Below are 13674 nucleotides of genomic sequence, written 5' to 3' on the forward strand. Positions count from 1 at the left end.
CCGCTTTTCACCCGAAACTTCGCGACCTATTTGAAGCGACCTTGTACCGAACGGAATCTGTATAAATTATGCGACGTGTGGTATAGTGCGCATCCTCATTGATTACGGCCTGGAAATAGGCTTTCACAAATGATGCGCGAGTGAGGTCAGGGACTGGACTGGAGTAAGCCTTTGAGATAATAAAATAGCGCTCACAACGAGACGTTAACTCCCTCCCGCGTTTGGCTGCGTCAGAGTGCACAGTTATTGCCTTAGAATCAACCCTCCGATAGATCTTCAACGTAAACCTTCGACATACATAACCGTCGACATGCAACGGCAACCCCGTTCAGTTTTGCTAGCTTTCACTGAAGCGACGCTTGTGAAGGCAACAGCAGAGCCATACACTTATGGGACACACAAGGCGATAGCTGTCACTTTGCAAGGTCAATACATTTTAGGCACAGATTTACACTGATAACCAATTTTTTACGTAAAAGATAATGGCAACTCATGCTGCATCACATCGGCACATTAACTTTCGCCGGGTCTTTTCGCAAATCACATAAGGCTGATACCACGTGGCACGTGCAATACCCCACGAACCACACCGCAAGCGTGCGTAAGAGGCCGATAAAGCTATTTGCAGTGAAAGTTGTTGCATTCAGAAGCAATCAATTATACGGAATAAGTGAAACGCGGAAGATATAGCAGAACGTAGACGATAGAAATGAGATAGCGTGGGCCCACCGCCATGTCTGGGTTGCACCCCGAGCACACCTGTTTCGGCCCATCGCCGAAACACCACCCGCATTCGTCGAGGGCAGACGTGCCTGACAAACGCTCTGCTCTGAGACCCCACGAACGCCCTCTGACTGGCGTCTGCAGCCGGGGTTCTCGAGGTATCACTCGTACTATGACGGGGTGCCTCGTGTATCGGGCTGCTGTAGCTTTCTGGGAGGAATTTCATCGGTGGTGGCAAGTGTGCGCTGCAAAGTGATGTCCTTTATAGAAGTTGAAAACGTCAGTAACATAGCTGACGCAGCAGAGTTAAGTAAAATAACAAACTTTATATGCCGTCAGCGTGATAGGGAATGTAGGGGCAGAAAGCTTCACAGACAGATTGACTACTTCCCGCACAACAGAGAAAACACACATATATATTCCTTAAAGGCAGACATTTCAGCGAGCGAGAAGTGGTGAAATCACATTTTTCTTGCAAAAGTGAAACCAATCACTGGAAGCACCTTCAGGCATAGAAATATACACATTACCAAACGAGTAAACATGCAACTGCAATAATTTCTTTGTATTTACATGTCTGTGCTGGTAGAATGTCTAAGCAGTCACACGCACAGAAACGGCAAACATATGTATAGGGGCGCGAAATGCGTCCCTATAGACAGACGCGCGCAGAGAGAAGAGAACGAACTTTGAGAGCGACCGGCGAGCAGCCGAGCAGCGGTGAAACTGAAACTTTATTGTACGTGACTTCCACGCCGGGGAGGAGAACTTGCCACCAGCAGATCATCAAGATAGGCGATGATGAAGTGCAGACCACGTATGACTTCGTTGATGAAGCGTTGGAAAGTTTGGCCTGCGTTTCGTAACCCGAAAGGCATGCGGACGTACTCGAATAGGCCAAAAGGTGTTGTGATGGCAGTCTTCGGTATGTCCGCTGGTTCCACAGGAATCTGATGATATGCCTTGACTAGGTCAATCTTGCTAAATATGGTTGTTCCAGCAAGAGTGGTAGCAAAGTCATGAATGTGTGGGAGCGGGTACCGGTCGGGAGCGGTGCGGGCATTCAATGCACGATAGTCTCCACAAGGGCGCCAATCTCCGGGGTCACGCTTGGGCACCATGTGTAGGGCAGATGACCAGCTGCTTGACGATGGGCGGATTATGCCTAACTGCAGCATGTGATCAAATTCTCTGCGAGCTGTGGCGAGGCGGTCTCCAGCAAGACGTCGTGGCTTGCAGAACGCTGGAGGGCCCGTGGTGACGATGTGGTGCGTCACAGTGTGCCGCACTGGAAGTTCCAAATTGGTAGGTTTGGTAAGTTCAGGAAATTCACTGAGGATAGAGGCAAATTCTGATGATGGCCAATGCGGTGCTGGTTGCATAGAGGCGGACAGCGGTGCGAGGATACCTTGCACGGAGAGGCTGGTCGTACAGTCCACAAGTTGACGGGAGCGGAGATTCACGTTCAAACCGAAATGGGTAAGAAAGTCCGCACCTAGTATGGCGAAGCGCACGTCGGCGATGATGAAAATTCACCGAAATATGCGACGCAGGCCCAAGTCAATGGTGAGGGAGCGTTGGCCATATGTTGCGATTGTGGATGTATTTACAGCTTGTAAAGGCGCAGTCCTCGGACAACGGTGTCGGTCCTGGCGAGAGGCAGGAATGACGCTTACCTCTGCACCAGTGTCCACAAGAAAGCGATGGCCTGCGGTCCTGTCTGTGATGTAGAATAGGCGGCTTCCCGTAGCGGTTGAGTCACGCGCCGCCATTAGTGACTCGCTTCCTTGTTTCCCCGCCAGCGACAAGGCTGTCGACATTTTGCAGCGCTGGCGCCGAACCTGATGTGGTACCAGCAGAAGCCGTCAGAAGTGTGTCTTGGGCGGGAACGGGAACGCGAACGTGAGCCACCCCTAGCCAGTGGAGAGCGACGAGGCGTGTCCATCTGCATTGCTGCCATGGTGTCCATAAGCCTGTCAATTTTCTCCTCGAGGCGAGATTGCCGGGCCTCGAGGTCTGATGTGACAGTGGTCGAGGACACCGCGGAGCTTGCGCCAGAGTAGTCGTTCACGCGGTCCGCGAGCTCTGCCAGTTTTTCAAGAGGCATATCATCCGCAGCTGCCAAAACCACGACAAGTGTCTGAGGCAAGCGTTGCAGAAACAGCTCGCGCAATAATGGACTCTCGGAGTCTTGAGTACGGTCGCCGAGTAGCTGTCGCATCCGATGTAATAGCAGCGATGGTCGGCGATCGCCGAGTTCTTCCGCGTTGAGGAGTTGCTGCAAGCGGCTTCTCTCGGACACGGTTTTGCGTGTGAGCACTATGGCCTTGAAATGGTCGTAGGGCGTGGCCGGATGTGGGGCTCTCATGACGTCGTCGAACTCATCAGCTACCTCGGAGGAAAGTGCTGAGACGACATGCAGGTACATCACACGTTGCGATGTGATGCGCCGCAGATCGAAGAGGGCTTCTACTTGCGTGAACCACACGGCGGGATTCTTCGGCCAAAACGGCGGCAGCCTCAGCTGGCCATTGGAAATGGCGTCCATGGCAGCGCTGGGGGCAGGGATGTTGCCTGGCACTGTTGATTGGGGCTGAAGAGCCGGGGTGTCGTTGCTTACGTCCGGGTCACCAAGCTATAGGGGCGCGAAATGCGTCCCTATAGACAGACGCGCGCAGAGAGAAGAGAACGAACTTTGAGAGCGACCGGCGAGCAGCCGAGCAGCGGTGAAACTGAAACTTTATTGTACGTGACTTCCACGCCGGGGAGGAGGCCGGCGCCGCGAACATAAACATCCGCTCGTTGTGCAGACGCTCACGGCGGTGGCGGCGGCGGAATCGGATCCACTACAATATGCAATAAGGTAAATCTCCAACAATTATCAATAAATTTCAAAGGAAAAAAATTCAGGAAGCACGTGAAAGACAAACTGAAATTTACGATATTCATATGCCCATTCGCCCCTAAGGTAGAAAAAAGACCCTATTTTAGCTATAGTTGTCATGTATTTTTAGCTGTATGAGTGTGTCTGTGACAAAGATTTTAAAAATCTGGCAGCTTCCGTTTCATCATTTGCTGTCAACAGGTCGTTCTGCAGGTATCTATATTTCAAATTTCCTTATTACGAGTTTCATACGAAGTATATATTTCGACAAAGAAGCTAAAGATAAAAGAAAGTTTACGAGTGATTTTCATAATTTCACAGTTTTCAAACAAATGCAGAGATGGTTGATCTCAACAACACGGAAAACACGTCGCATCACTCAATAATATATTCCTCTGTGTGGATTTCAGTGGGTGTACAAACACAGCTATCGAAGTGCAAGCTTTCCTTTGATCCACTAACTATCTGAACAAATACTGCGTGTAGCAGCCTCTTGCTTCTAAAGAAACAAACGACAAATCAGGCGGATTTGGTGCTAGGAGACAGCCATTGCATGATAGCTCACGTCCAGTTGATTTACTAATCGCTTTGCGGCACCCACCCTTATTGGAATATAGTGCTTTTGCAACTAGTGCAAGCATAAACATCCGGCTTCCTGTACCCGCGGCGTATTTCCACACTATCAATTTCGGTGATACTGACACGTTTGCGTGACTCAGTGACACTGAATCACGCCCACAGTTCATAAGGCGTTGCTGCACCGCCCAGTAAGGCTGCGTTCACACTTGGTGTCGGAGCAGGCGGAAGCGGAAAAAACTTGACAAAATCCGCCCGCCTAGGCGGAGAAACGGGCGGAAAACCAGGCGGCGAAAAAATCGGTCTCGGACCGATTTTTTCGCCCAGGCGGAGCGGAAAGACGTTCCGCTTTACCGGAAGCTGCAATCGCATGTAAACATCCGGTCGTAAAATTTAACATTTTCCATTGCTCACTGCCTATTTTTAGAAAAAGCAACTACCCAAAGCTATCGAAACTATGTCTCGTTTATCTTCCGTGGTGGACGAAAGTTAAAAACGACACGCGCAGTTGCGCGAAGTGGTAGCTTTTAGTAACTGATGGGTCAATGAATGAACGTATGTCTTGAAATAGTGTGATGAACAGTGCCATCACGCGGACAAACGTACGCAAACTAGATAGATGTGTGAAAAAGCGGAAGTGGTTTCCGCTGCAGTGGCGAAACAAATGTGAACGTTTTGTACATGCGCGAAAAAGATTATCCGGCCGCTTTGGCTTTTCCGTCCGCTTGCGGTTTCCCAAGTGTGAACGTAGCATAAGGCTGCGTTCACACTAGGTCTCGGAGCAGGCGGAAGCGGAAAAAACTTGACAAAATCCGCCCGCCTAGGCGGAAAAACGGGCGGAAAACCAGGCGGCGAAAAAATCGGTCTCGGACCGATTTTTTCGCCCAGGCGAAGCGGAAAGACGGAGCGGATTGCTTTACCGGAAGCTGCAATCGCGTGTAAACATCCGGTCGAGAACTTGCGGTCGTAAACATGGCACCGAAAGTGTCGGCTGCTATGCTCATCGACGCCGTCAAAAGCCACCCCGTGCTCTATGACAAGACCCACCATCTGTACAAAGACACGCACCACAAGAATGATATTTGGGCGAAGATAGCCGAAGAGCTGGGAGTAAGCAGTAAGTACTCGCACATTTTCTCTCGCTACGCTGGTGGTGCTTTGTGGGTATAGTTTCGGAAGTAACTTATGCCGAGAATGCTTGATCAGCGCCGCTGTTAGGAGCAAGTGCGCGCCGTGCTTTCGTCTCATTTCCTTTACTTGCCATTGTAATACTTACTGGTTTATTTTGAGCCAAAAGCTGAAGCAACGCATGCAGAAACCGTTTCTACAGCTCCTAGCACCGTGTGGACTGTAACGCATAGGGTCGAATGGGTATATCACTGTTTATGTCGCCGCACCGCAAGCCAAGAATCCTGGCAAGTAAATCCAAAACATCGAATGTAGGCATGCTGAACTTGTGCAGTTGCTATATGCAAAAATTTCGAATGAATAAATGAGGTGCATGTTGCATGCACGCTCAGTCTGTGCCGCGAGCGCAACCGAACAAAGGTGACACTATATGCCGTTTTCTTTTTTTTTTTGTTAAGCAAATGGCACTCCAGCCAAATTCCACTTTGTACATGCAAATTCAGCCATTGTGTTTTATAACAGCTGCTCAGGTGACAGCATGTGGTCCTAAAGAATACGGCTATGCATTCGCAAACAGTTCTCTCTTTTGCCACTACCCTTTGCACGGCAAAAAGTCTTGCCTTGATCACAGCATGTGTAGGTGGTTCACATTTGCTGGTGGCCTGTCATTTAAAATGGCAACTGTTGCGCAGGTGCATTATGCCAGAAGAAGTTTAAGAACCTCAAGGACACCTTCACAAAAACAAAAAATCAGATAAAGGATTCGATGAAAAGTGGCGCTGGTGCCCATGACGTGCCCCTCGTGAAGTGGAAGCAGTTCGAAGCAATGACGGGCATAATGGAAGCTGTTTATCAGGAGCCAATGTAAGTCCTGTCTGTGTAGTCACAAACTTGCCTTGGAAGTTGTGTTTGCATGGTCAGCTGGGTTGTTGAGAGTAAGATAAGTTACCATGCAGCATCATTTGATTTTATTTATTTGAAGGGTTGTTAGTGGCTTGCTGTTACCTTTCTGGTATACTTGGCAAGCATGACGTTGTTCATAATATTCACCTCTGCTGCATTTTTTACTTGCTGCTTCTGCGAGCAGGAACTGCAAGGGTATCTGGTTTAACTGTTCTTCGGTGCCTTATTGCATATTTTACTTTTCTAGCTTGTGCAGCAACCTCGAATTTGGCTCCTTTGATGGGTAAGTGAATGACTGACATGCATATTTGTAACATCTCTACAGTCTGTAGCGCATGCTAATTCACATATTCTTCAAACTCCATGACAACGCTCGCTGCTAGGCTGGCCCATAGTTGGTGACAACTTCAGCGTCAACCAGAAGGACACATCGTTAATGTGGCAGTATTTTGTAGGTATGACTTTTTTCTGATCATTAGTGGGCCTGATTGGAAGAAGGGCAACACAGGCCAAATAGCTAGGATCCATATGTCTATCGCGAAGTACTACATTAAACTACCAATTTGAAACAGTGGGTAATCTAGGAATGCATAAGTTAAAGCTACATGTGTTGTGAACATTAAAATGTTTCAAATCCTCACGGTACTTTGCCTATGTAAAAGATTCAGTGGCTTGTGCATAAATTGCCATCTCCGTTTCTTAGATTGTGCATAATAATTCAATGGTATGGACGGTAATGAGCAAGTTCTGAGAATGTATTTTATTAGTCACTGTTTAAGCACCACACATTGTTAAATTGCGCATTGATATCAGTGAGCACCAGCTGCAATTGGTTTAGTTGTTATTTATGCAGAATGATCGTAGCTGACGGCCCAGCAGCAGCCAGTCACGATGTTGAAGATGTACCAGCAACAGGAGATACAGACGACTTCGAAGAGATGGTGGTGCCAGAAAGTTCAGAAAGTGCACCGCATACGGACACACAACCTGCAAGCAAGACAACGGAATGGTAAATGTCATTATGGTATAAAGTTCCCTAAAAAACAGCAAGTTTTTTTTTTCAGGCTGCCTGACAATGCAGAAAGTGATATTGAGCCGGAAGTGGTGCTTGACACAACTGAAACGTATGTAGGACTAGGTGCCCCTGCCCATTTATGTATACATTGCCAAAACTAGCTCACCAACTTATTCCCTTACAGGGTACCAAGACCAAGAAAAGTGGCAAAGACATCCAAAAATCCCCAGCGGTAATGTAGGAATTGGTTTTGTGATAGTCAACAGTAGTGGAGACATCCTTTCCTTTGCAGCCCCGATGGCAGCGTACCCTCCAATGCGGCAGTTGCTGCCGCATGCCTTGACCACCTGAAGGCAGTTGGAAAAGAGCGCCGACAAAAAGAGGAGACCCAGGACACTGTCTACCATTTCTGCATGGCAGCTGCTGGATTTTTACGGTCACTGCCACCTGATGACCAATTTGACTGTATGTGTTCCATCCAAGCCATCATTCAAGAAAAAGTAATGGAAGTGAGGGCTCGGAGGAGCGAAAAATAGTCCTGAAAACATAGCTGCGTGGTATAATGTACATACACTGTTTTTTTTCTCTGATATTTATCTGTGATATTTAAGTGCCATTGCGTGTTTGTCATCCACTTCTTACACAGTTGACTCCCATGTCGCTACCTATGCCAGCGCTCCCATACTGCCCCTTCCTCTGCAAAGGCGCTGAGTGGTCTGTGATTGTACATACAAACATGGATCTCAAATTCTTTGCCTCAACATATTGTGAAATGAAAATACATATAGAGCTGTGCTCAAATTTTACATTACTGATTATCGTAATTTTCAGAATATTTCCAGCTATTACTATGTCAGGTATTTAAGTTCTGGGCATTGTCTTGTTTTGAGATTCCACACTCATACTCAACAATCATTACCTAGCAGCCCTGTGGCCAGTTTTAGTCGCATTCCTTTTTTTTCTGATAACATGTCGTATCCCAGAGCCTATAGTGCCTCGAACAAGTCCTCTATAGCAGAAAGTTAGTATCCGTCTCTTTCCCCTAGTACTATATGTGATACTTAAGCTCTTGTGCAAATAACGATAAGGGCATGGCGTGTTCAACTCATCCTGCACTGCACAGAACTATACAGTACAAAGTTTTTACCTATGATACGTATTTATTGAAAATACTGGTGATATTTAAGGCCTTGTCCAGGACAGTAAAAATAAGGGTTTGTTGTTCTTTGATCTCGATGCGTGGTGTACAGAACTGCACAGTACAATCTGCCAATTTTAAGATTGGTGTACCAAGTCTGTAGATGTGATAGTTAAGCTCATCTAAAGTTGTGAAGTAAGTGTTTGGAAAGCTCAGAACTACGCGGTACATTTAGTACCCATTTTTTATCCTTTTGATATAAATTGTACACTCACGATCGTGGAAAAAAGGGCTAGTCATGCTGTGCACAGAGCTGCACAGCCTAGTGTTTGTATCCAGCTTTTCCTTGAAAGTGCCTTTTCTAAGCTGCACTATGTTTTTAATCAGAGTACTGTTTGCAATACGGTCACATGTATACAAGAAAGATTTATTGCAAATAAAGACTTACTTTCTATCTGGTAGTATCGATGATGCTGTCTTGCCAGGGGACCCTGCCATCATCGGAAATGATGTACAGGCAAAGCTTGTCCCTCACAGCATAGGCTTGCCTAAACAAAAGTAAATAGGCAAGTGGCACAGTTAGACAACAGAAGTGTGTGCAGAAAATGTACTACGCTATGTTTATAATACAGTACATCGTTTTCTGTCAAGCATTAAAATAAAAGGTGATATTTGGGCTTAATCTGCCATTTAAATACTCAGAGATAATCACAAGGTTTAGAATGCTGGGCCAGAACAAAGTACCTAATATGGCTTGTATACTATATCAGCAATGTATATGTTTCCAGATTGCTTTGTGCAAGACGCTGTACTGCAAAGCCAGAATTTGTTTATAAATTGTTATTGAGAGTCCTTTATTTTAATGTGTCAGAATATGAATGTCTTGGAGAACACAATACTTTTGGCTAAAAGATAGTCTTCCAGCAAAGTAGGTTCGAACTGCAAGTAGATAACAGATAAAAACAGCTGTTGCTAGAAAATGATTGCACCTGCAGCCAGAAATGCTTTTTAAGCGAATGGGCTATTCAGCCCGCACATTATTTTTCAGTATGAGATATGCTTATGCAAAAATCCATAAAAAAAGACAACGCTCTGCAACACAGATGCAAGAGATCGTTTGTCAAACTAGAAATACCTGGTTGAGTGAAAGCCCGTAGACTGCAATGCAGACAAAGCATCTCTGCTGCCTTCTTCAGCTCTCCAGCTGCCTTCAGTCACTTGCCCTTGCCAATCCTCACAGTCAGCTGTTCCTGGTGGACAGTAAACAGCTCGAGACCCAGGCGATTCATGAAGTAAAAAATTGTGTAGCGCTACACAAGCACACACAATTCTGTTCACATTATCGTCCTTTGCTTTAAATGGCCGTCGAAGAATTCGCCATCTTTGTGCCATAATGCCAAAAGCATTCTCCACCACTCTTCGAGCTCGGCTAAGTCTGTAGTTGAAAATTCTTCTCTGATGTCTCTCTTCAAATGTCTGACTTGCATCAGATGTGTCGGCAAACAGCGGTTGAAGGGCTGTAACAATGTACAAGATAAACTTGATGTAAAAAAATTACAGAAAAGCAATGTGCCACTACAAGAACACACAGCACAAATGGCATAAAAAGACTGTTGTATCTTACTTTTGCGAGAATAAGGTCTCATCATAAAGGTCTTCAGAGGGAAAGCCTCATCTCCAACAAAAAAATAGGGCATCTTGCCAATGCTGCCAATCTCGGAGTCCTCAGGAATTCCAATTTGATTTGCCAAAATCAACTCCTGGAACTTGCTGCGTGCAAACACGCCACCATCCGACTCACTGCCGAAGTGCCCAATTTCGACATACAGGAACCTAAGGAAGTACACAAAACATTTTATATTAGAAGAAAATGCATGTACAAGTGTTGTCATTCGGTATATTTCAATATGTTCAAATGAATATATGGGTCAAACCTCCCATCAGTTTTATCTTGTAACATTCATCTCTTTTCTTTCAAGGAATAGCTAATGACGACGAGATTAACGTAGCGTAATCTGACTTTTGTGTTGTATCTAACCGATGCATGAAATGGTTAATGGATATAAACACTAAAGATTTAAGTCCGAAGTCGTGTAGATCAAGAACCACTAATAGCCCACTTCCTTATTATCTTACCATTCACTTGGAATCTGGTAATTCTTAGTACACTAGGAGTAACTTGGTAACTAGGAGTCCACATCATGGCTAATCTAACTTGGTTGCTATATACCAAATACAATATTACCAATGTTAACCACATGCTTGGCTATTTATGCTCTAACTTCCCTACTGCGCTTCCTTTCTTAAATTAATGGCTGAACAACGCAAATCATCCGTACCTGTAACTTGCATCACTTATCGCAAGCAATGACTTGCTGAAACTACTTTTGTAGTTCCTGTTTAAGGTTCCTGATTTTGCGGGGCACTCAATGACCACGTGTTTGCCATCAATGGCTCCAATACAATGAGGCAAGTGCCACTTCTCTTCAAACTCGTTTGCAACCTAATGAAAAAAGCAGAATGAAACATCACTGAGCGAAATCCACATTATAAAACAGTAAAATCTCAGCCATTTGTGCAAAGCCTCAAGCCACACAATCTGAGGTAAATGTCGCTTTATAGTTTTGCTTTTACCTATGCAACACTAACTGTGCAGAACACACAGCCCATACTGAGTGTTGCAATTCACAGTCTGTGATTGAACTTTTACATGTTCAAGAACCCCAGGTTGTCCAGGTTAACTTGGAGTCCATTACATCGTACCTCATAATGAGAACATGGTTTTGGCACATAAAGCCCCAGCATACAACATATAGTGCTACACTTATTGTTTCTTACATTCCGACTGCATGTACAGAACCTAAAGTAGGTACTGAGTAACAGTATGTGAAGCTCTTCAAACTTACATTGCTGAGCACATGCAAATCTCCGGGTTGCAATGCGTTATTACTCAATATCTGTGTCTCTATAGGAAATTGTGTCTTCTAGTTTTGCTTACTGCAGAAACGGAGGCTTTCAGTGCTGTTCCTAATGCCTTAGTTATACAACTGCAGTAGTCTAATCTGCTTTAATACAGTTTGAATTTGATTAAATAAGAAGCAAAATTAGGAAAGTACATACCTGTATGTTTAACAAGATGCAAAATTTCAATCTATGTGTACTTATTTCATTTGGAAAAATCGAACCTTCTGAGCTGATGTATGAAGTGTGAATTCAGCTTCGCGATTTCTCCAAAACAGTAGCGTCTCCTCTACTACACTCACGTTCCCGAGCGCAGGGTAGGAACCTTTGTTGGGAACAGGTGAAACATCTTCGCTGAAGAGGTGCACAATGTGACATATGTACACTGAGAAGGGCAGAAAAGATGAGCACCCGTGTTGTCTGCCAACTTGTTTTGTCTAACTCCTGGGTATGTGTGTTAATTTGCTCGACGCTTCTAGCAAATAAATTTATAACTTGTGCAAAAATTAACATGCATTTTCATTGCGATTTTGACTTCAACCTTCATTTTGTAAATAATCAAGCAGGAAGCACTAGCCATGGCCAGTGTATGGTGACAGATTTTGTCATTTTCATCAGTTTTTTGCAATACAAAAAAATGCATGCTATCATTTGGCATTTGAAGCTGTTTGGGCATGCGTGAATACAGTGGATCTTCAGTTTAAAGTGAATAGTGATTTAGGAGGAATATTTTCGAATCTAACGTATGTTGTGCGAAGTCGCGGCAAACTCCAATGAATTAGTAAACTTTTTTATTTACCAAGGATAATTTGGGAGTTACGAAGTGAAACTGCTGTTTACTACTTCTGTGGAAGAATGAGATCCAAATTTGGGCCAGTAGAACTTGTTAAGGAAATGTCGAAGGTATAAAGAGGTTAATTATAGCAAGACATGATTCATCTGCGTCTATGCACGCAAGAAGCTAATAAAAGGAACGCGAGAGTAAAACAGTGCACAAATTAAAAATAGAGACTTGAAATGACTAGAGGAAGTGTAAACACGAGATAGTGCGGCACAGAGGTTTTATTTTGGTTAGACGTCTCGGCTACAATTATTAGACGTATCCGCCTTTGTGGTGCTACCGTTGACGGCACACGCCTCGCACGTAAACAAACTCATGCCGATCCGTTACAATAATCCTGCCCATTCTTGATGTGCTTCACGGCACGGCATTATGCTTCGCTGCACGACAAAACTGTACTGCGACAAAGGTTAATGAAAGGCGCCGATCATGACACTTTGTAACAATGAATACTAATGTTTCTTTAGAAGCGAATATCTATTAACACAATATTCGAATATTCGCAAAGCCCAATTGTTTGGATATTCTACTTACCTTCAGCCACTCAGCTGCCGATGACGGACATTTTACATAAATAGGGCCAATGACCTCCCAGATGGCTTGGCAGACCTCGGCAATTATCTTGCAGGCGGTCGACCGTCCAGCCAGGAAATTAAATGACGAGGTCCTTATCGTTTCGCCAGCTGCTAAAAATCTAACGGAAGAAAAACAAACACACGTACGCCTAGCTTTTAGTGAACCCATAACTCTTACTTCGTATGCACGAAGACACCGCACAGGTGCACAAATTCGAAACCATCGTGCAATCGAAACACGGACATGACAGTGTGCTTACCTCACAGCCAAAGCTAGGCGGTGGTCTGGCGGAATGGCCTTGCGGAGCTTGGTATCCGCTTTTCTTATTCTAGGCCCCACCAGTTCCAAAAGTCGATCAAAAGTTCGCGGCGGCATCCTTAAATAGCTAGCAAAAAAAGAAAGCACAGTGTGAGCTTTCAACAAGACGAAACAACGAACTGTCAACAGTACTTACTCGCGGTAGTATTCAACGTCGCGTGATCGGAGGTGCGGCAACAAAGCGTTAGCGTGGCCCAACATCTCTCGCTTCTGCAAAGCTGGACGAACCCACCATCGCCGCTTCCGAGGTGGCCGCTTTTTCCGTTCTTCATTGTCCATGGACAGAAGGCAACTGGCCAGAAGTATCATGGTGACTTCCTCTTCCTCGTCCATTGCGCTGACTAAACTAAAGCTGCAGACGACAGACGCAGTTGCGCGAAACTAGCTTTTAGTAACTGATGGGTGAATGAATGAACGTATGTCTTGAAATAGCGTGATGAACAGTGCCACCACGCGGACAAACGTACGCAAGCTAGATGGATGTGGGCGAAAGCGGAAGTGGTTTCCGCTGCAGTGGCGAAAGAAATGTGAACGTTTTGTACATGCGCGGAAAAGATTTTCCGGCCGCTTTGGCTTTTCCGCCCGCTTGCCGTTTCCCAAGTGTGAACGTA

At 45.3% G+C, this 13674-nt stretch overlaps 2 protein-coding genes across 2 annotated transcripts; one reads left to right on the forward strand and one right to left on the reverse strand.

The window, feature by feature from the left end:
• The first annotated feature begins 5085 nt into the window (after positions 1-5085).
• LOC135908909 (uncharacterized) lies at positions 5086-8821 on the forward strand. The gene is made up of 7 exons (XM_065440740.1): positions 5086-5300; positions 6004-6175; positions 6462-6497; positions 7068-7223; positions 7279-7338; positions 7414-7461; positions 7522-8821. The coding sequence occupies exons 1-7, from the start codon at positions 5156-5158 to the stop codon at positions 7763-7765; spliced, it is 861 nt and encodes a 286-aa protein (XP_065296812.1). The 5' UTR covers positions 5086-5155; the 3' UTR covers positions 7766-8821.
• Positions 7063-13396, reverse strand: LOC135908908 (uncharacterized). Its single transcript, XM_065440739.2, has 8 exons — positions 13200-13396; positions 13005-13130; positions 12704-12863; positions 10707-10870; positions 9992-10200; positions 9503-9884; positions 8816-8915; positions 7063-7201 (listed from the first exon to the last, which is right to left on the reverse strand). The coding sequence occupies exons 1-7, from the start codon at positions 13394-13396 to the stop codon at positions 8819-8821; spliced, it is 1335 nt and encodes a 444-aa protein (XP_065296811.2). The 3' UTR covers positions 7063-7201; positions 8816-8818.
• Between the last annotated feature and the right edge of the window lie 278 nt (positions 13397-13674).

The sequence above is a fragment of the Dermacentor albipictus genome, chromosome 9 (genome assembly GCF_038994185.2).
Source record: "Dermacentor albipictus isolate Rhodes 1998 colony chromosome 9, USDA_Dalb.pri_finalv2, whole genome shotgun sequence".
Lineage (NCBI taxonomy): Eukaryota > Metazoa > Arthropoda > Arachnida > Ixodida > Ixodidae > Dermacentor > Dermacentor albipictus.